The 22,718-nt window shown below is 43.4% G+C and overlaps 1 protein-coding gene across 1 annotated transcript in view; it reads right to left on the bottom strand.

Moving 5' to 3' along the window:
- The window catches only part of frem1b (Fras1 related extracellular matrix 1b), a 43,493-nt gene that overhangs the window by 7,019 nt on the left and 13,756 nt on the right, over positions 1–22,718 (bottom strand). Inside the window, exons 9-26 of the mRNA XM_083888480.1 lie at positions 21,325–21,669; positions 21,101–21,243; positions 20,829–21,025; positions 20,656–20,746; positions 20,299–20,466; positions 19,987–20,195; positions 19,806–19,899; positions 19,340–19,592; positions 19,016–19,210; positions 14,436–14,624; positions 14,147–14,343; positions 13,066–13,291; positions 10,971–11,115; positions 7,077–7,218; positions 6,380–6,605; positions 4,312–4,576; positions 1,885–2,320; positions 74–423 (exon numbers count right to left, since the gene is read on the bottom strand). Coding sequence (XP_083744606.1) covers positions 74–423; positions 1,885–2,320; positions 4,312–4,576; positions 6,380–6,605; positions 7,077–7,218; positions 10,971–11,115; positions 13,066–13,291; positions 14,147–14,343; positions 14,436–14,624; positions 19,016–19,210; positions 19,340–19,592; positions 19,806–19,899; positions 19,987–20,195; positions 20,299–20,466; positions 20,656–20,746; positions 20,829–21,025; positions 21,101–21,243; positions 21,325–21,669 — 3,871 coding nt within the window. The remainder of the gene's footprint in view (positions 1–73; positions 424–1,884; positions 2,321–4,311; positions 4,577–6,379; positions 6,606–7,076; positions 7,219–10,970; positions 11,116–13,065; positions 13,292–14,146; positions 14,344–14,435; positions 14,625–19,015; positions 19,211–19,339; positions 19,593–19,805; positions 19,900–19,986; positions 20,196–20,298; positions 20,467–20,655; positions 20,747–20,828; positions 21,026–21,100; positions 21,244–21,324; positions 21,670–22,718) is intronic.

Raw genomic sequence — 22,718 nt, 5'->3', positions numbered from 1 at the left:
AAAAACGTCGCTTTTCTCAATGGGGTTTGGTGCAGGAGAGTGAGCGAGCGCTTTAGTAAATCCACAAACCTACATTTCAGGCAGGGCGGCGGCGTTCCCCGCCGGGTCGGCGAGGCGGAACTGGAAGCTGTCGGCCGTCACGTCCACGTCGGCGGGGAGGACGTAGAGCACGGCGCGGCGGTCCACGTCGCGCTGCGTGAAGCGCCCTGCGATGTAAGCTCCCGTCGCCACGTTCTCCAGGTAACCGAAGCGCGGAGGCCTGCTGATGGAGAACTGCAGCGCCTCCGCGGGGCTGTCGGGGTCGGACGCCTGCAGGTGTTTGTTGGTGACGAAGACGCCGTGGCGTCCGCCGCCCACATCCACCACGGTGCTGGGGCTCCGCCTGGTGGTCAGTGTGGGAGGTGTCCTGTCCACACGGTCCACCTGAAGACAACAGAAGACATGAGTCACGAGTGTTTGGTTTTGTTTGTATAGTTTTATTGTAATGACCTGTTTATTTGTGTTGTTTTTATATTTTCTATAGTATTTTTTATCGTTTTATTGTTTGTTCTTAGGTCACACAGTTGTATGTTTTATAAGTGTTTTATAAATAAAGTTTTTATTTAAAGGACATAGTTTTATTTGAAATAAACCCACAAACATTTGAGAAACTTACTGCGGTGATTTTATTCCATATTTATTAAGTGTGTTTCATGGCTGTAAAATTCTTTTCATTGTTGATTAACGTGTTGATTATTTTCTCGCGTAAATGTTGATGTTCTCAAATGTTTTGTTTTGTGCACAAAAAAACAAAAAATCATCAATTTTAATCAATTTTCAGGGAAAATATTTACATTTAAGAAGCTTAATTAGCTCGAAAAGCACTTAAACTGTTTAAATTGATCAAAATGGTTAACAATTTAGTGTTTTCTTGTATTAGGAACTGGTTTGAACTGTGTTTAAGGTTAAAAGTCAGTGATGAGACTTTGTTTCATCTCCTAATGAATAAAAGTGCAGTTCAGCTTCTCCGCCACTGGATGTCGCTGTTGTCACACAGTTATCAGAGCTTTCCTTCAACGTCCTCGTTTTTTTTGTTGGTTTTTTTTCAATCATTGTTTTAATTTTTAATTTTAAGAAATTATTTTGAGGAAAATATTAAGAAAGATAAATGGCTTTAATTAAATAACATAAAGAGAAGATACGTTAATAGTATTTATTTTTACTTTTTTATTCTCTATAAATGTATAGATAAATGATTGATCGTAAAATCCCTTTTTAATCATTATTTCCAGAGGAAAACAACAAAATACAGACGAGATAGAAACGTGAACAATTATTTAAAATACAGACTATAGTGAAACTATTTGCTACAAATAAATATGAAGATACTGTAAATAAAAACCGACTGTGCCGTATGGATATCGAGTCATATGTCAAAAGAGAAAATAGAAACGATCATTTACTCATGGTGTCAGATCACAATGTGAATTTTGACAATTTAGTTTTAGAAAACAGGAAAATAAAAGGACAATAAAGCAGGAGACGTGTGTTAAATTCTTGTTTCAAAACCTGCTCGAACCTTTAAATAAATATCAAGCTTCAAAACAGAAGTTAAAACAGAATTGTGCAAGATTTTCACCCTAATTTAACAGCTTCAGAGTCATTGTGACGGTTAAAAGGAGATTTGGGGGGCTTCTCTCCACTGCCCCCTACTGTCTGTTAGCGGGAAAAGCAGCCTTGCAAGAGCCAGAGTCACGGCCTCTACGATTTGTGTTTGTGAGGATAAAGAGGTAGATAATGGACGGATGTTTATGATGGTGTCTTAAAAAAAATATGTCCTCCAGAACTGTAGGGGGAGCTCTTTAGAGAAACCAGACTGTGTGTGTGTGTGTGTGTAAAACCGACCTGGATGTTGAAAACAGCGTGCTCCTCCTTCAGTTGTCCAAACTCCAGGTATCCTCTGTTGGTTCCGTCCGTCGGCAGGAAGTAGAACCTGTCGATGTCGGCGGGGCTGCCCCGGTCGTGTCGGTAAGCTAGGTTCAGCTCGTCCACGTCGGTCTGGGTGAACCTCGGAGGCGGAGAGGGCGGAGCCATCGCTAACGGGACTCCTCTCAGCAGCAGTTTGCCGTAGCGCGGCGGCTGCGTGACGACGTAGCTCAGGTTGGCCGCGGCGGTGTCGGGGTCGGTGAGCTGCAGGTGGTCGGTGGCGATGGTCTCCGTGGCGCCGTCCGGCAGACGCAGGCCCGCGTTGCGGGTTAGCGTCGGCGGGATGCGGTCGCCGTGCTCGATGGTGAAGTGGAGGGCGCCGCTGCGGGACGAGACTCCGTTGGTAACGACGAAACTGGAGATAGAAAAAAAAAAAAAAACATTTTGTGAGAAATATTTTGTGAGTTTTCATCACTTTGGTTTAGTGCTAGGCACGCTAACGGCATTAGCAGCGCCAACGTTAACGACATTAGCAGTGCCAACGTTAAGGCATGACACGTTTCCATGCCGACTGACCGGAAAAAGACGCGCCGCGGCACTGGAGTCCAGGCACCGTTTCCCGGTTAGCTAAGTTAGCTCCTTTAGCGTCGTTAGCGCGCCTACAGTGGAACCGGAGCAGTCTTTTTATTAAATGTAAAGAGCAGCGCTACAAATAACCAACGTACCTGCTGCGAATGTGCCTCTAGTTCAGCGTCAGTCGTCGTGGAAACGCATTATCCGTTAATGTGCGTTAACGTTTACGCGGCTAACGCGGTGACATGCTCAGCACTACTTGTGTGTTGTATTAATTTCACACTAAATCAATTGTACAAATAATGTTGTTTAATTTTTTTTAAATCGTAGTACATAAAATAACACGTAGAGTGTTGTTATCGACTAGTATTGCTAACAATAGCTAGCCTGAGATTCTCAGCTGGAACACGGTGAACTCTGAATTCCAACTTCCAGTGTAAATAGAACGCAACAATTGTTTAGGGTTTAATTGTTTAAGTAAAGGAAAAAACTGACGTTAGCTACGTTAGCTAAGTTTTTCCAATTTTCATTCACTCCCACACCAAACCCCATAGAGAAAATCAGCGTTCACGGTGGACACAGGAGCTGCTGGTCTACTGCTGCCTCGTGTGGTCACTTTGTGTCACTGAGGACAATCTGAACAAAGGATTTCAAACACTGACGTGACAAAATAAGACATTTGAAGTTAGTGATGGAGGCAGCAGTGGATCAACAACTCCTGTGTGTTGTGATGTAAAATAGCCAATTTTACCAATTTCGCCAAGAAAATGATTGCTAACCATAAAATAAAGTGGGAAACACATTTTTTTTATTATATCTTGGACTTAACCAGGCATAGATTTCATCATGTGAGCCTTTTGTTTAGTGGCTATGTGTCACTCTAGCTAGCTAGCTAGCTAGCAGAGCGTCCATGACTCAGGGTTCCTAGCTTGCGCGGCAGAGAATAATTAGTTTATTATGGTCACAAAGTGAAAGAACATGGAGAAATTTACTTTATTTACTGAAATTAAAGGTACAGCTACAGTATTCCTAATGCCCTAATCTTTGTATTTCATCACTTTATCAGTGACCTAGTTTGCTAAATTGTTAGCCCCTTAAGTCTCAGATGCTAAAAACAAACTAGCATGTACGCTAGAAGGGTTCCAAGGTTTGGATCATTTTAAAAATCACACCGACATCTGACGTTGGGTTTATTTTGTTGTGGAAAGTGGAAAAAATTAGAGGAAATAAGACTTTTAAAAAGTGCACGAGTCTCCAGCTGTACTTTAGTGAATTAAAATGTTTAAATCTTGCAGCTTCGGTCATCAATCACTCATAAAAGACACACAAATCATCTCTACATATGTGTATTTTGTCCTTCTCTTTAGTCCTTTGCCAACTCAATCTGCCTCTCAGCTCTGCTGCAGCTGACAAACTGCCCCCCGGCCTCAGCACACCGGCCACCGCACACACACACACACACACACACAATAACACACACACACACAGGCTCTGGTGTAACATCTGGCTTCAGCGTCGGCCATATTTGCCCAGGGACGACCGTCTGTGGCCGGCCGCTCTGGCCACCATGGTGCCAACGCCGTTGTTGTTCTGCAAATAATGCTCATTCATCATCTGATGTCATGACAACACACACACACACGGATGATGTGTTGGAGTGTGTGTGTTACACCTGAGAGCAGGTGTAGCTTTTGGTAGTTTAGTGTTTAGCTAAGACGGATTAAGAAGAATCAGGACTGAAACCACGATTTTTTTAACCTGGAAAACAAATCAAAACAACCTCCTATTCAGGATTCCAAGATGGCCGCCGCCGCCGCCTGCCGGCTTCCTCACCTGAAGGAGTCCGACGCCGCGTCGTGGCTGTTGTCGTGTGTGTAGCACACCTGGTGCGCGGCCACGTCCAGCTGCGTGAAGCCGGCCAGCGGCACGCCGGGGCGGCGCACGGCGTGGACGAGGCCGCGCCGAGGCGGGACGGACACGGCGTAGACCAGCTCCTCGGGACGCCCCGCCGCGTCCGACGCCAGCAGGATGTCGGTGTTCAGGACGACGCGCTGGCCCTCCCTCAGATGCACTGCCTTGCTCAGGAGCACGATGTCACCTGAGGAGAAAGTTGAGGTTTTAAACTTCTGTTGTAAAAAAAGTTCAGTTTAAAGCTGTAGTATGTAACTTTGGCTAAAATATTTGTTTTGTCTTGTTTTTTTCTGGCATTTTTGCCGATATCTGAAAACCAATATTGGCCGATATCATGAAAACAGACGTGGGCTGTCAGGCAAAACTATCAGACCTAAAACATGGAATTCTGACTTTATTCTCCGAATTCTGACTCTAAAACTCAGAACTCTGACTTTATTCTCAGAATTCTGACTCTGACTTTGTTCTCGGAATTCTGACTCTAAAACATGGAATTCTGACTTTATTCTCAGAATTCTGACTCTAAAACATGGAATTCTGACTTTATTCTCGGAATTCTGACTCTAAAACATGGAATTCTGACTTTATTCTCAGAATTCTGACTCTAGAACATGGAATTCTGACTTTGTTCTCAGAATTCTGACTCTAAAACATGGAATTCTGACTTTGTTCTCAGAATTCTGACTCTAGAACATGGAATTCTGACTTTGTTCTCAGAATTCTGACTCTAAAACAAGGAATTCTGACTTTATTCTCAGAATTCTGACTCTAAAACATGGAATTCTGACTTTATTCTCGGAAATTCTGACTCTAAAACATGGAATTCTGACTCTATTCTCAGAATTCTGACTCTAGAACATGGAATTCTGACTTTATTCTCGGAATTCTGACTCTAAAACATGGAATTCTGACTTTATTCTCGGAATTCTGACTCTAAAACTCAGAATTCTGACTTTATTCTTAGAATTCTGACTGACTTTGTTCTCGGAATTCTGACTCTAAAACATGGAATTCTGACTTTGTTCTCAGAATTCTGATTTATTCTCAGAATTCTGACTTTAAACTCAGAATTCTGACTTTTCTATTCCGACTTTATTCTCAGAATTCTAACTTAATTCTCATTATTCCGTATGCTATTAATGCAATACATTCACAAAATGTGCAATTATTATTGAAAATAAGGCTGCGACTAAGGATTATTTTAAATTGTTCAACATAGATTAATAGTTTAATCCACGAAATCTAAGAAAATTTTGGAAAAAACCCTAAAAATTATGATATTCTGTCATTTTTTTTGTTACATGGAGCAAAGAAACTGGACAACATTCCCATCTAAGAAGCTGAAACACAGAAAACAATAAAACAAATGATCAAAATAGTTAATTTAGTAACTGATGAAGTGGTTGCAGCCGTAGATTTGCAGCAGTTTCGTTGTTTTTATTGCATATTTTAAACACGCACTGACCACGTAACGCTTGTATTTTCTACAATTACAGTAAGTAGACTGAAGTTCAAGCTCAACTTAAGAATACAAAAAAGAAAAGACGGTCTCTGTAGTGTTGTTTGGAGGTAAAAGGAGGAGGCGGAGCACCCAGAGGAGCCAGGCCGACGCCCCCCCCCCCCCTCCACAGCTGCTCGGGGGCCCCCCCTCCCCGTGAATTATTGAGCGGCTGAGGAGGTCGAGCGTTTCTCACCTCTGCTCCTCCAGGATCAGAGGTGCCGAGGCCTCGCTGCAGCCGTGTTCACCCGACTGGCAAAGCTGGCACGAGCGAGCGAGCGAGCGTGGAGCGTGTGGGGGGGGAGGGGCTTAATAATGCATGAGCCGCGGTCGACCACAGGGACCTCGGAGGGCGGCGGGTGTGCGTGTGAAAGTGTGGACGCAGGCGTTTGTCTGCGAGTCGTTGTCGTGTGAGCTTTCAGGACTGAAAAAGAGCAATTTTTTTTAAGAGCATGCGACTGCTAATCATGCTATCGCTCTGTGACCTCTGACCTTTCTGCACAGTGTGCACGGAGATGAAGAAGCTCTGACTCGGCGACTCGTTGTCCAGGTCTGTGAGGGTGAAGCGGAAACTGTCGTGGCCTTTGAAGCCAGAGGAGGCGGCGGCGGCGGCGGCGGCGTTAGCTTCACGGTCGTGTCCGTACCACAGACGGTTCATCTCCACGTCGTCCTGGGTGAAGTTCTGACCCGGCGACAGCTCGGTCCAACCCGACGCTGTCTGTAGACGACACACACAAAAGGAGAGCACAGTGTAAAGTATCAAAATAACAAAAATATTAGCGCTGGGCACGTTAGCGCGTTAGCGGCGGCTAACGGCGTCAACGTTAATGCATGGGGGTCTTCACGTAAAGTAGCGCTGAACTTTAAAAACAGAGGCACACATATGCAGTACATAAACAGACCGCTCCAGTTCGACTGTAGGCTTGCTAATGACGCTAAAAGAGCTAACGCAGCTAACGGAGCTAACTGGCAACGGGACTCCGGTGCCGAGGCACGTAAACATGATGTCACACGCGTCTTTTTCCAGTCAGTCGTCGTGGAAACGCGTCATGCGTTAACGTGTGCTAACATAGGCGCCGTTAGCGATGACGCCGCTAACCGCCGTTAATGCGTTAACGTGCCCAAAATATAAGACTTTATTGAAGTTAAGCTGCTGTTTACCAAACTCAAAAGTCCCGTTTTTCCTCACCTTCAGCTGCAGTTTTCCAAACCGCGGCGCGGCGTTGATGAAGTAGTACACCTGGTTTGGGGGCGTGTCCACGTCCTCGGCCTCCAGAGCCACACTGGAAATCACCCGGCGCTCACCTGAGTCCACGTCCAGTCCAGCGTTTCTGAAGAAGAAGAAGAAGAAGAAGAAGAAGAAGAAGAACGATAATCAGCGTCTGTTCTGGTTCATCTGATGCAAAAAAAAAAACATACAGAGTATATTTAATAAAAATATGTGGGGAAAACTTGACTTAAAGACTAAAACCTGAGTTCTTAAAGGAAACCTATGGAAGAGGATTAGGGCCACACAGGAAAAAAGTATTTGACTTCTGACTTTTTTTTCAGAATTCTGACTTAAACACAGAATTCTGACTTTATTCTATTCAGACTTTAAACTCAGAATTTGGACTTAATTCTCAGAATTCGGACTTCAAAACAAGGAATTATGACTTTATTCTATTCTGACTTTAAACTCAGAATTCTGACTTTATTTTTAGAATTCTGACTTCAAAACTAGGAATTATGACTTTATTCTTTTTAGACATTAAACTCAAATTTCTGACTTTAAACTCAAATTTCCGACTTTAAACTCAGAATTCTGACTATTCTATTCTCAGAATTCTGACTTCTGATTTTATTCTACTCTCATAATTCTGACTTTAAACTCATAATTCTGACTTTAAAACTAGGAATTCAGACTTTATTCTCACTATTCTGACTTTAAACTTCTGACTTTAAAACTCGGAATTCTGACTTTAAACTCAGAATTCTGACTTTATTTTTAGAATTCTAACTCTAAAACTCAGAATTGTGATTCTAAAAACTCAGAATTATGACTTTATTCTATTCAGACTTTAAACTCAGAATTCTGACTTTATTCTCAGAATTCTGACTTCAAAACTAGGAATTATGACTTTATTCTTTTCAGACATTAAACTCAAATTTCTAACTTTAAACTCAAATTTCTGACTTTAAACTCAGAATTCTGACTTTAAAACTCGGAATTCTGACTTTATTCTCAGAATTTTGACTTTAAATCTCAGAATTCTGACAATTCTATTCTCTGATTTTATTCTACTCTCAGAATTCTGACTCTGACTTTAAAACTAGGAATTCAGACTTTATTCTCACTATTCTGACTTTAAACTTCTGACTTTAAAACTCGGAATTCTGACTTTATTCTCAGAATTTGACTTTAAATCTCAGAATTCTGACAATTCTATTCTCAGAATTCAGACTTCTGATTTTATTCTACTCTCAGAATTCCTACTCTGACTTTAAAACTAGGAATTCAGACTTTATTCTCAGTATTCTGACTTTAAACTTCTGACTTTAAAACTCGGAATTCTGACTTTATTCTCAGAATTTTGACTTTAAATCTCAGAATTCTGACAATTCTATTCTCAGAATTCCGACTTCTGATTTTATTCTACTCTCAGAATTCCGACTTTAAATCATAATTCTGACTTTAAAACTAGGAATTCAGACTTTATTCTCACTATTCTGACTTTAAAACTCGGAATTCTGACTTTAAAACTCGGAATTCTGACTTTATTCTCAGAATTTTGACTTTAAATCTCAGAATTTTGACTTTAAATCTCAGAATTCCGACTTTATTTCCAGAATTCTGACTTTGAGCTTCCGTAGAAACCTTTGAACTAATTGAGTGAACAGTGTGTGTGAGAGCTCATGGAGATCTCAGGTGGCGATGGTGGAGATGTTGGTGGCGTTGGGGGGGAGTTGAACATCAGAAAGCGTCTGGCTGCTGCTTCCTCACTCGGAACTAAAGTCCTGCCGCGTCCGTCCTGCAGGAACGTCGTGAAACACAAGGAAGACGCGGCATCTGCCAAGTCTCTGTGTTCCTTCTGCGTCGGTGGCCTTTACAGAAGAAGCTCGTTCCCTGGTGCCAGAGCACCCACGCACACCCACAACTCATCTGAGGACGTGGTGGTGGTGGAGGTGGAGGTGGAGAGGGAGGGGCCAGCGGGCAGGAACCCAGTCAAGGGTGCAAAATCCCAATCGGTCGTTCAAATGAAAATATTACGGGTGGAGGAGGGAGCAGGTGAACTCACTCACTCTAAGTGTATTCAGTTCCTGTTGATGTATTTCTTCACTGGAAATTATACATAAACTCCTTATAAGGACATCCTGGGGGTGTGTGGGGTTGTTTAATATAGTGTGGGTTTTTTTTGTGTTTTTTTTGTGCTGGGCACGTTAACGGCGTCAACGTCAACGGCCCATTAACGAATGCCGATTTTCCATGACGACTGACCAGTTAGCTCTGTTAGCTGCGTTAGCTCCTTTAGCGCCGTTAGCTCCTTTAGCGCCGTTAGCTTCTTTAGCGCCGTTAGCGCGTCTGCAGTGGAACTGGAGCGGTCTGTTTATTAAACGAAAAAAAGAGCTGCGCTACAAATAACTAGCGTACCAGTGTACTGCGTACGTGTCCCTCTGTTTTTAACGTTTAGCGTTACTTTAGAGCATTGGTTCTCAAAGTGCGGCCCGGGGGCCAATGGCGGCCCACAGAAACATTTCTGGCGGCCCCCGCAGTGAATTACAGTTGATAGTTTTAATCCAGGAGCTACTAAAGCTTGTTAAATGTTTATTGGACATTACTGGATACAGACCAATAAGTGTAAACAAAAATACTGGGTATTTACCTGGTTTCTATATGGTGTATTTTAGTGTATTATTGGGTTATAAGCTGGTAATAAGCAGGTAGCTACAGCCCCCAATTACTAGCTATTTACCCAGTAATTATATGGTAACAGAAATGTGTTGCTTGGTATTAACCTGTAATTAGAAGGTAAGAACAATGGCCAAAATACTGGCTAATTACCCAGTAAATCATAAAGCTTTATTATATTAACATTAACGCTTAAATAACATTATATTAACGCTTACATTACCTAGCGCTAAACTGTAGAACTGCAATCTGGTCATTAAAATGATTACAAATGGGATTTATTTCTGTTTTTTTTTTCCTTTGGCGGCCCTCAGTCCAATGTTGGGTTCCTAAATTGGCCCTCAGGTATCAGAACTTTGAGAACCCCTGATTTAGAGACTGATTTTAACAATCGGGACGTCACATAAACATGGCGTCACGCGCGTCTTTTTCCGGTCAGTCGTCACGGAAACGAGTCATGCGATAACGTTGGCTAAAATAGGCAAAATAGTTGACCAAACAGACTAGTTTTTATTTAGCGCCATTAGCACGTCTGCAGTGGAACTGGACGTGGTCTGTTTATTAAACGAAAAAAGAGCTGTGCTACAAATAACTAGCGTACCAGTGTACTGCGTACGTGTGCCTCTGTTTTTAACGTTTAGCGTTACTTTAGAGACTAATTTTAACAAATCGGGAGTCACGTAAACATGACACGACGCGTGTCTTTTACCGGTCAGTCGTCACGGAAACACGCCATGCGTTAACCGGCGCTAACGTTGGCTAAAATAGGCAAAATAGTTGACCAAACAGACTAGTTTTTATTCTATTTTTGTTCATAAAAACAGGCCGAGCAAACTTTGAACTTGTGACTTATTTCCAAATTTCACAAATTGCTCTTTTTTTTTGCTTAAAGACACATTCTTATAGCCTCCGTGTCTTCGTTCAAAGCCTAAATTCTCTGTTTTCCGAGGGTTAACCAGTTCTGAACGCAGCCTTAGAGTCAAATAAATGAGGCTAACACTGTGTTAGCTCATTATTTGTGCTTTTATATTTTCTGGAAATGATAGAACTCAATGATTTAGAGGGGTTAGATGTATAAATTTAAAACATTCCGTTAATAGACGCCTTCAAAATCCTCCACTAACCCTCCTGAAATGTGACATTAATGAACATTAAACAGTAACTCAGTGTGTGTGTGTGTGTGTGTGTTTGTACTTGAGCAGTCGCGGCTTCTCGTCGTTGACCGGCAGCACGGTGACCCAGGCCGTCCCCCGGACCGCGTGGACGCCATCTGTCAGCTGCAGAGCCACGGCGTCCTCCAGGGTTTCTGTGTCATCGTGCATGTACATGATCTTCATGCCTGTGGAGGAGGAGGAGGAGGAGGAGGAGGAGGAGGAGGAGGAGGAGGAGGAGGAGGGAGGGCAGAGATATTTGGCAGTGAGGAAGAAGAGGAGCAGGGCGTCAGGAGATGCCGTGCTGCTGCTGCTGCTGCTGCTGCGTTTGTGAACATGATTATGAAGCCGGGGCCCTAAACCAGTCTGTGTGATACCAGGGATCAGGAGAAAGATTAAGTTCTGTAGCAGAATGTGTGAAAATCACAACCTTGAATTTATCACTTAGATAGAATTCCCACGGTAACGGAACAGGACGACCATTTCGTTCCAGATTCATATCACACGTGAGACATGGAAAACCAAGTGGGGTCAAAATGACCTTTGACGACCAAATTCTACTCTGGTCGTCTCGGTATTCTGACTTTAAACTCAGAATTCTGACTTTAAAACTCGGAATTCTGACTTTAAAACTCGGAATTCTGACTTTATTCTCAGAATTCTGATTATTGTATTCTCAGAATTCTGACTTCCGATTTTATTCTATTCTCAGAAATCTGACTTTAAACTCAGAATTCTGACTCTATTCTCAGAATTCTGAAGTTATTCTATTCTGACTTTAAACTCAGAATTCTAACTTTATTCTCAGTATTCTGACTTTGAACTCAGAATTCTGACTTAATTCTATTCTGACTTTATTCTCAGAATTCTGACTTTAAACCTAGAATTCTGAATTAATTCTATTCTGACTTTAAACTCAGAATTCTGACTTTATTCTATTCTGACTTTAAACTCAGAATTCTGACTTAATTCTATTCTGACTTTATTCTCAGAATTCTGACTTTAAACCTAGAATTCTGAATTAATTCTATTCTGACTTTAAACTCAGAATTCTGACTCTATTCTCAGAATTCTGACTTTATTCTATTCTGACCTCTATTCTCAGTATTCTGACTTTAAACTCAGAATTCTGACTCTATTCTCAGAATTCTGACTTTATTCTATTCTGACCTCTATTCTCAGTATTCTGACTTTAAACTCAGAATTCAGACTTTATTCTATTCTGACTTTATTCTCAGAATTATGACTTTATTCTATTCTCACTTTAAACTCAGAATTCTAACTTTATTCTCAGTATTCTGACTTTGAACTCAGAATTCTGACTTTATTCTATTCCGACTTTATTCTCAGAATTCTGACTTTATTCTCAGAATTCTGACTTTATTCTATTCTGACTTTATTCTCAGAATTCTGACTTTATTCTATTCTGACTTTATTCTATTCTGACTTTATTCTCAGAATTCTGACTTTATTCTATTCTGACTTTGAACTCAGAATGCTGACTTTATTCTCAGAATTCTGACTTTATTCTCAGAATTCTGACTTTATTCTATTCTGACTTTATTCTCAGAATTCTGACTTTATTCTCAGTATTCTGACTTTATTCTCAGAATTCTGACTTTATTCTCAGAATTCTGACTTTATTCTCAGTATTCTGACTTTAAACTCAGAATTCTGATATTAAAACTCGGAATTCTGAATTTATTCTGAGAATTCTGACTTTATTCTCAGAGTTTTGACTTTAAAACTCAGAATTCTGAATATTCTATTCTCAGAATTCTGACTTCTAATTATATTCTATTCTCAGAATTCTGACTTTGAACTCAGAATTCTGAAGAGAATAAACTCTTCACTTGTTCATTTTTAGAATTCCAACTCTAAAACTCAGAAACAAGTTGGGTCAAAATGACCTTTGACGACCAAATTCTGCTCTGGTCGTCCTCAATTCTAGCTCAATATTTATACTAGATGTAGTGAGTTCTTAATCGATCATATTCACATAAAACATGACCTTCAAACACTAAAATCTATTTAGCCAATAACCGAAAAACCAAATTAGAAAGGATTTCCTCACATCTTGATAACTTAGTAAGTCCCATTTTCTATCTCTTCTGTTCCCCTAAGTATCCAGAACTTGCCTTGTCTGAGCTCCTGCAGGGTAAAGGAGGCGACGGAGAGGCTCCTCTGCAGGAGTTCCGGTCCCATGTCTTTGTAGCGGCTCATCTCTGCGCCGTAGATGCCGTTGATCAGGCGACCGTGAGCCAGCGGCTGCACCACGGTGAAGGTGAGGAGATCTGGAGGAGCGTCCAGGTCCACGGCGTCCAGGACGGACGGAGTCAGCTCTCTGATCCCGCCTTCCTTCACCTGCAGGAGGAGAACAGTAATGGATTGAGGTTCAGTGCGAGCTTGACTCAAGCCGGAATTCTGACTTCGAATCTCGGAATTCTGACTTTAAACTCAGAATTCCAACTCTAAAACTCAGAATTCTGACTCTGAAACGCAGAATTCTGACTTTATTCTATTCTGACTTTATTCTCAGAATTCTGACTATTCTATTCTCATAATTCTGACTTCTGATTTTATTCTATTCTCAGAATTCTGACTTTATTCTCAAAATGCTGACTTTATTTGCAGAATTCTGACTTCATTTTTAGAATTCCAACTCTAAAACTCAGAATTCTAACTCTAAAGCTCAGAATTCTGACTGAAACTCAGAATTCTGACTTTAAACTCAGAATTCTAAAAAATGAAGTCAGAATTATAACATTAAACTAGATTTAAAAAGAATTCTGACTTTATTCTATTCTGACTTTATTCTCAGAATTCTGAATTCTGATTTTATTCTATTCTCAGAATTCGAACTTCTGATTTTATTCCATTATCAGAATTCTGACTTAAAATTCAGAATTCTGATTTCATTCTCAAAATGCTGACTTTATTCGCAGAATTCTGAGAATAAACTCAGAACAAACTAAGAATTCTGACTTTAAACTAGATTTAAAAAGAATTCTGACTTTAAACTAGATTTAAAAAGAATTCTGACTTTAAACTAGATTTAAAAAGAATTCTGACTTTATTCTATTCTGACTTTATTCTCAGAATTCTGACTCTGAAACTCAGAATTCTAAATTTATTCTATTCTGACTTTAAACCCAGAATTCTGAGAGTTCAGTGCTAGCTTGATTCAAGCCACTCGAGTCAGTCCTGGCTTGTTCGTACCGTGAAGTTGGCCAGCAGCAGAGAAGGAGTCTCGTCGTTGGCCGGATGGATGATGATGTAGAAGGGGACGGGGGCAGAGCGATAAACTCCGTCGCTCACGCTGACGGAGAGCTGGTCAACGGTCGGCTCCGTGCCTCTGTGCTCCGACTGGACGTAGTTGATGAAACCGGACGTGAGGTGAACGTAGCTGAAGGATTCTGGGAAGAAACCCGAGGTCAGGTCAGGTCGGGTGGGTTTCTCTAATCTTTTAAAAACAAAAAGAACCGAAAATTTGGAACCACACACTGACCAACTCGGACTCCGGCGTTGCTCTTCTCGGAGCCAGGCGTCGGCAGCGTGTTCTCCAGGAAGCCGTGTAGAGGCGGGGTGTCCAGGTGGAAGGTGAGCCGGTCGGGGGGGCTGTCGGGGTCCGAGGCTCCGAGAACTCCGGCACACAAACAGGCCGAGGAACCTTCATCCACCACCAACAAGGACTCACCTGGACGGAGACGCGAGGAAACGTTACTAGAGGAATTAAACCGGGTCGATAGTGGCTGGATTATTCAGTCGTGCCATTATTGTCTGTTCTGGAATATGGAGAAAAGATCTAACACGTGTCAGCAGAACCATATTCAGAGCATCAAGCAAGGTTTGCATGGTACCAAGTCAACTAAGTGAAGACCAGACCAGACGAGTCGAGTGGTTCAAGGAAGGATAGACAATAAACCAGAGGCAGGATGAAGGGAGGTCATGGCTACTCCAGTAAAATCTGAGGAAACCCAGTAAATACAACCGCTTTAGGGCACAGAACTATTAATGGAACCAGAGAAATTATGTCGGTACTGCAGAGAACAGATTCACGTCATTTTGGTACCTGAGGAAACATCTCGGCGAGGCCGAGAGAGGAACCGCTCGGTCTTGAAGGCCTCATCCACGGAGAAATTCTGACTATTCTATTGTCAGAATTCTGACTTCTATTTTTATTCTATTGTCAGAATTCTGACTTCTGATTGTATTCTATTCTCAGAATTCTGCGTTTAAAGTGAGAATTCTGAGTTTATTCTCAGAATTCTGAGTTTATTCTCAGAATTCTGACTTAATTTTTAGAATTCCAACTCTTAAACTCAGAATTCTAACTTTAAACTCAGAATTCTAACATTAAACTAGATTTAAAAAGAATTCTGACTTTAAATTCAGAATTCTGACTTTATTCTCAGAATTCTGATTTTATTCTCAAAATGCTGACTTTATTCGCAGAATTCTGAGAATAAACTCAGAATTCTAACTTTAAACTAGATTTAAAAAGAATTCTGACTTTAAACTTATAATTCTGACTTTATTCTATTCTGACTTTATTCTCAGAATTCTGACTTTAAACTCAGAATTCTGACTTTAAAACTTGGAATTCTAACATTAAACTAGATTTAAAAAGAATAATGACTTTATTCTATTCTGACTTTATTCTCAGAATTCTGAATATTCTATTCTCTGAATTCTGACTTTAAATTCAGAATTCTGATTTTATTCTCAAAATGCTGACTTTATTCTCAGAATTCTGATTTTATTCTCAAAATGCTGACTTTATTCGCAGAATTCTGAGAATAAACAGAATTCTAACTTTAAACTAGATTTAAAAAGAATTTTAGACTTTAAGACTTGGAATTCTGACTTTATTCCTTACCTTTCACTCGACAGCGAACGCACGAGCAAGAGTGAGGTGAGGCTGTGACGTCATCGTTTCCCCTAATTAGTCATAAAACACGAAAAACCCAACGGTGTCAGTTTTTGTTTTCCAAAAGAAGCGTTTTAGCGGAACCTAAACGGCCGTTCCATATGGTTTAAAAAAAACAACCCAACTACTATTTCCTTTCCGTCTGTTTATCAATTTACACGTCCATTTATCCGCCTATCAACCTATACATCTGTTCATCCTGTGATTTGTCCGCCACCCATAATCCCATTTTTAAGCTAATGAATCCCTGACACCAGCGTCTTCCTTCGCACTCCTGTTAATTAGCAAACACAAACATCTCCTGGACCTGGATCCATACCGTCAAAAAAACACAGATTCTTTGTATATATATATATACACACATACATTGTGTAAATATATGTGGGCTGTAATGACAGACAGTCCTGGATCTCGCTGATAAACCGCTGGATTTCTCTCGTTTTGGCTACGCTAATGCTCTTTTTCTCTGCATCTTTATTCACTGCTTAATTAATTAGACCAAAACACGCCACGTAACATCCCATCCGCCCCCCAAACACAAAGCCTGTCACTGTTTGTTGTGGCCGGTGTTGAATGAATGGTTGAGATATGCGGTGGCGGGATTATCGAGAGCTAGCGGTAATCCGGCTAGTGAGATGGCTAGCACACGCTGGCTATTGTGACGGAGGGGATGCGCTTCTTTTGTCTTTTGTTTAAGTTAAGACTCTTAGTGTTGCCACTGTCTATATTCTCCTGGGGAACACACACACACACACAGAGACACACACACACACACACGTTTGCACAGCTAGCCCTTTGAGGACTCTGCATTGACTTCCATTCATTAAGACAAACTCAACAAACCGTTATCCAGAACATGAACAATAACTTTAAATTCAAGTTTTATCTCTAAACTTTACCAATTCTGCTCATCTGAGCTACGTGCTAGTTAGCCGTGCAGTGGCTAGCATGGTTGCCTCACATCGACAAGGTCGCCAGTTCAGGTCCTGGCTTGACCGAGGGCCTTTCCGTGTAGAGTTTGTACGTAGCTTCTTCCCAATAGTCCAAAACTATGCAAATGTAAGGATTATGTTGATTGGACACTGCCCTGGGTTGCCATTTTAGCGGCCTGCTAACACCGTCTCTACGTAGCGACTTCAAATAGTAGCTAACAACAGTACAACAATACTTTTGAAACTCAATAACCATTAAACAAAAGAGGACAGGACTACACACACTAAGACTTTTTTATTCATAAGCCTTCGTCCAGACTTTAGCCCTGTTATTATTAGCGTTGTTATTATCGTAGCGTCATCTTGAGGAGTGATTTTCAGAATTTGAGGTACATGTACATTCCGAGTTCTCCAAAAACCTTGTTAGCAAACGTTTTTGTTGCTCATTATTGTCAAAATAAACCTCGACCCAGTGGTAAAACATCCAGACACTCTGGTGTCGTATCACTCTGAACTGAACCGCAGTAAAAACCAGTAGCTTTTAGACTTTGGTGTGGGAGAGTGAGCGGTTTACAAACTTAAGTTTCATGTCAGTAAACGCCACTATTTTTGTGTCTCATACCACACGTCCAAAAAACCTGAACTAGAGCTTTAACCGTAACGGTAAAATACACAAACCAAACCCAAAATTAAATAAATCCCTTAACCTGGTCCCCACATCGATGGTAAACACACAAACACACACACCATCCCCCAGTATTCCCAGTTTGTCCCAGTGGTCACTGGTTTCCATTGATAACCACAGAGCTCCTCCAATCCCTCTTCTTGGCTCAGACTCTAGCGAGAACTCTCTCTCTCCCCAGGAGAGTGTGTGTGTGTGTGTGTGTGTGTGTTATATGTTGTGTATGTCACCCCCCCCCCAGTATAGAGTGTGTGTTAGACTGATATGTGACGCCGTATCGTCAGGGTCAGAGCTGCTCCGCTGCATTAGCATTAAGAGGATTGTCAGCAGTGACGACCAGGAGATGTTGGCATCGACGACAACACAACACACACACACAGAATGTGACTTTTTTGTGACCCATTCATGTTAGCAATAAAAAAAAACAACTACACAACCTGCTGATAAAACTCATACAACACTTGGAACGACGCCATTTTGGCAACGTATAAGTGGCAGCTTTTATTCCAGTTGATATGTCAGGAAAGTGGTCTATTTACTAGGTTTTTCATTTAAAAAAGAGAGGATGCAAGCAAATGGCTCCTCAGAGACAGCATCATTAGCGATGGCTCCATATCACATTTTCCGTGTCTGATGGTAGGGCTGCAGCTATCGAATATTTTTGTCATTTTGCAATTATTTTTCAATTAATCGAGAACGCTAAACGCAAAAGTATTATTATTATTATTATTTTTATCCGATTACTCGATTAATCGAGGAATAATCGGTATAATACTCGATTAGGAACATATTCGATAGCTGCAGCGCTAGTAAGCGACGTTAAATCGGCTAACATCAATGTTTACGTTAGCGTGTGCCGGAAGCGTTAGCAACTGGATGCTATCGTCCCAGATACCGAGTCACTGAGAGGACGTGCTGTTGTAGTACGAGTAAATGTAGTTTACAGTGGTTACACTGCACCTTGTTGGCTTGGTTTATGCGTGAAATGGTCCCACGCTTTGGACAGTTTCACTCTCTGTCTCTGGCAAAGTCCGGATGTGCGGTGTGCGTCCGCTAAAACGGTCCGCGGGGAACAATAATCCCTGCCGCAAAACGCAGATGAGATGAGGAATTAAACAAATACTCGAGGCAGAGTTTTTGCCTCCAGGAACCATCCACTGTCACTGATATTGCCATATTGACTCATCTCTAAAGATTACTGCCCATCAAAAATCCATTAATTTAACACTGACAAGCACCAGAGGGCGCTACATGGGTCACGTATACGCAGTTATATGCGATATATTGCTTGATCTCTGTGGATTTTAAGCGCTCAATTAACTCTGACGACTTTAAACCTCCATCGTCTCCATTCGTTTCTTACGGAATATTTTCCTGCCGATACGGCGACGTAAACAAACCGAGTCAGATGACCTTCCTATTATATAACTACATGGAAAACACAGAAGTGCATCATGGTCCCACCAACCACTTAGAGATGGAGAAGATCTCCAACAAGGTTTCGGTAAAAAATTTGAGTGAAATAAACCCGAGCTAGCTCTTACCCAGAGTGATGACGGGGACTTTGTTGTTGACGGGAATGATGGTGATGTTCAGGTCGTACACGGGGAGAGTGCCGTGCAGAGGGACAGGAGGGGGCGGGGCGTCTCCGTGGCAACAGCCCTCCGTCCCACCGGCCTCGCCGTCGGAGATGATGAGTGTGACGGTGTCGAGCACCGGCTCGGGTCCGATCTCGCCACCTAAAACACAACAAAACACGGAAGAAATATTGAGTTCTGTCTTCCGTTTACCAGGAAGTAGGATGATCATAGCAAGAAATGAGTGTGGATTATCCAGAGCTGTGGATAAGGCCTGGATTCACCACTCACCAGTGTGGGCGTAGTAAATGTGTCCTTGCAGCAAGTCCTGCTGCGAGAACTTGTCCACAGTCAGCCCGGCCCTCTGCAGCTCCCCTCTGCCGGGACGCCGCGCCAGCATGTAGGTCAGCCTGGCGTCGTCGCTGTCGCGGTCCGTGGCCGACAGGTAGTCCACCGTCACCTGGACTCGACCGCCCTCCTCGCAGCTCAGCTCCCCCCGAAGTCCACCGCCCAGCTGCGGAGGCTCGTCGTTCATCGGCAGGATCTGAGGACGACAAGCTCCCGGTAAATCCTGGATTCATTCCTGAGCAATTTATTGGTTTAGGCCCAATCCAATTTGGCCATCATGTGTCACCCTACATTCGGAGGAGCCTTTAAACTGGGACACAGTTGAAATGCAACCTCTCAAGGCACCAATTATGGGTCAAATTGACCAAATGTTGGACGTCAGATCGACTGGAAAAACAGGAAAACTCACCTGAATCGGCAAGACCACATTTGCAAAGTTCACGCCGTCCGTCACCTTCAGAGTGACCTCATCCGCTGTCGTCTCCGAGTCATCGTGGATGTACCTGCGGGACAGAAATTCCATGTTTATTTGTATATTTTCACCATAAGGTCATTGGGTCAAAAAGGGTTAGGGTCCGACGGTTCTTCACCTGAGGCGAAGTCCTCTCAGGTCTTGGAGCGTGAACCAGTTTCCCTGCAGCAGCGTCTGTCCCTGCAGCTCCAGGCTGCCGCGACGAGGCGTCCTCTGGACCTCCGCCCTCAGGTTCTCCTCCCTGCTGTCCTGGTCTCGCACCAGGAGGTGCTCCTCTGTCACAAAGGCCGCTCCGCCTTCCTCCACCCGCAGCAGGTTTGTGAAGGCCTGAGGATCCAAAGACGTAGAAGCGTCGACATTCCATTAAATTTCCTCTGGGAGCTACAAAAACCAAAACAAATAAGTCTTAGCCCCTTGCGTGACCTCTGACCTCTGGTGCCTGGTCGTCCACGGGAGTGACGGTGATGTTGAAGACGAGTCCGGAGACGGTGCCGCCGTGGTGGTCGCTGACGGAGAAGACAAACTGGACAGAGATCGGCTCCGGGCCGATGTCCTCCACAGGAGGCATGAAGGCCACCTTCATGTGGTTCACTGCATGCTGGGAAAAACACAGTTCCACCGTTTCATTTCCAGTTCCTCGTAAGTTCTTGTTGCCCTTCCTGACACAAACCCAATCAACCGGAACAACGGGGATTGGGTAACCTCGCTCAGAGGTTCCCCAGCCCTTGACCTGTCAGGATTCTAACTGGCAACACAATCCATTCTGACTGTTTTATCGTGTGCAAACCTGTGTGAAGGACTTTAACACCGGCACCATGTGGTCTCTCTTCATGGCGTTGCTGGTGTCGGTGTAGAACAGACGTCCCGCGTCCATCAGCCTGGAAACGAGAGAATCAACAGGTCAGGAGACTCGGAAGCTCTGGAGTTGTTGAAGTTGGCCTTCAAGGTCTCTTCCTTTACCCAGGATGCATTGGGCTGAAGCAGGGCTGCGTGACGACGTAGGTCAGGTCAGTGCCTGGATGTTCTCGGTCCGTGAAGTGCAGGTGAGACTGAGTGACGTACACCACGTCCGTCTCCTTCACCGTCAGAGAGCGAACGCCGCCGGACACTTCCACGGGGAGCTGGTCCTTCACCGGGAAGACGTGGACCACAACTGTCTGGAAACACGAGAAGGAAATCCTTAATTCCTGCCAACATGGTGGTGTAAACAAACCCATTATTGCTCGACTTACATATGTCTGGGAGAGGTTGGGCGGCTGGTGGCTGTCGGACAGCACGACATCGTAGGAGTCCTCAAACTGCTCGTCTCCCGAGTGCTGGTAGTAGATGTGACCCTGGAGAAGATCCCTCTGCAGGAAACTGTCCACTGGAACTCCTGCGTGAGGAGAAAAGACACCGCAAAGTGAGGCCGGGAACTGCTCCCCCTACAGTTCCATCGTCTTCGATCGACCCTCACCTGAATCCTGAGTGGAGGTCTTCCTGACCAGCTGGCCAGCTCGGGGGAAAGTGACCACCTTGTAGAGGATGTAGTCGTCGCTGGAGTCCAGGTCGGAGGCTAACAGCATGTACTCCTCCAGCCTCACGGCGCCGCCCTCCTGCACCTCCACCGCCACGTTGTTGATGAGGAACGGCGGCGAGTCGTCCTTGGGCAGGACGTTGATGGGGAACTTGTGGCGGATGCTGTGGCGGCCGTCGCTGATGCGGAAGACGACGTGGTCGCGCGTGGTGTCGCTGTCCGAGTGGTGGTAGACGACCACGCCGTCCCGCAGGTCCCGCACGCGGAACATGAACGCCTTCCCGCCTGGGAAATCACAATCAATGAATGAGACTACATGATGGGTGAATTCCAATTCCTTGCTTAAAGGTGAAGTAAGTAGTTTATAGTGCCATCTAGAGGAGAGGCTGAAATTTACAACAAAGAACTGCTCCTCTGCTCACCCCCTCCCTTCCCTGAGCGCTACGGTATCCGCAGCCGGTTAAATGTCGTCCTCGTCGTCTTTCTCCGTGTCAGCAGATGAGGTTCGTGAGGCGAGGGAGAGGGCGGAGCTACCGCGGCCGTAGCAGACGAAGCGGAGAGAGTGGAGGCGGGACTTCCGCTACAAGTAAAGAGACGCTTGATTTGTTCTCTCGCGTTTGTCCTTACAGGCTCCGGTAGAAACATGGCGTCTCTCTGCTAACAGTGGCTATGCAACCGCGGCCCGCGACCATGTTATTTTACATGACTTTTTGAAACACTACGAAAATGAAACAAAAACTATTATACAGCGACTAGACAATGCAGGAGCACATTATATGTATAAAAAAGTGGATTTTGGGTTATATAAACCCATAAATACTACACAGTGTCCCTTTAACCCTCAATCTTAACCCTCAATCTCAAAAATAGAATTTTTTTTTTTTTTTTTTTTTTAATCGATTTTTGAAGTTTATGAATCGATTCAGAATCTTGGATGATAAGAATCGCAATTCCTATGTGAATCGATTTTTTCCCCTCCACCCCTAACAGAATGAGTGTGAACACGTTGATGTTTCAGTCGGAACGAGAATGAAAAGCTCGTCTCTGTCCTACATTAATGAAACGTGGCCCACGTCCATCTGTCAGCTCCGCTGCTGCTGCTGGCCCGGCCTTCGTCGCCACCATACACCGCGCTAACGTCAACAGCAGAGACATGTGTTCGTGTCAGCGGACGACTCGCATTCCCAGCCAACACTTTCGCACTTTGATTCAATTACCGTCACCGACACACGCGTCTCCCTCGTTGTGCCATTGTCGCTTGAAAATAACACGTTTCTCTTAGCGCCTAAAGGCAGCGGGAGGCGCTGGCTGGCGCCGGTGCCGCGAACACCAGT

The sequence above is a fragment of the Microchirus variegatus genome (assembly GCF_963457635.1).
Source record: "Microchirus variegatus genome assembly, chromosome: 4".
Lineage (NCBI taxonomy): Eukaryota > Metazoa > Chordata > Actinopteri > Pleuronectiformes > Soleidae > Microchirus > Microchirus variegatus.
The sequence above is the reverse complement of the archived record's forward strand: the minus strand, read 5'-3'. Positions and strand labels throughout refer to the sequence as shown.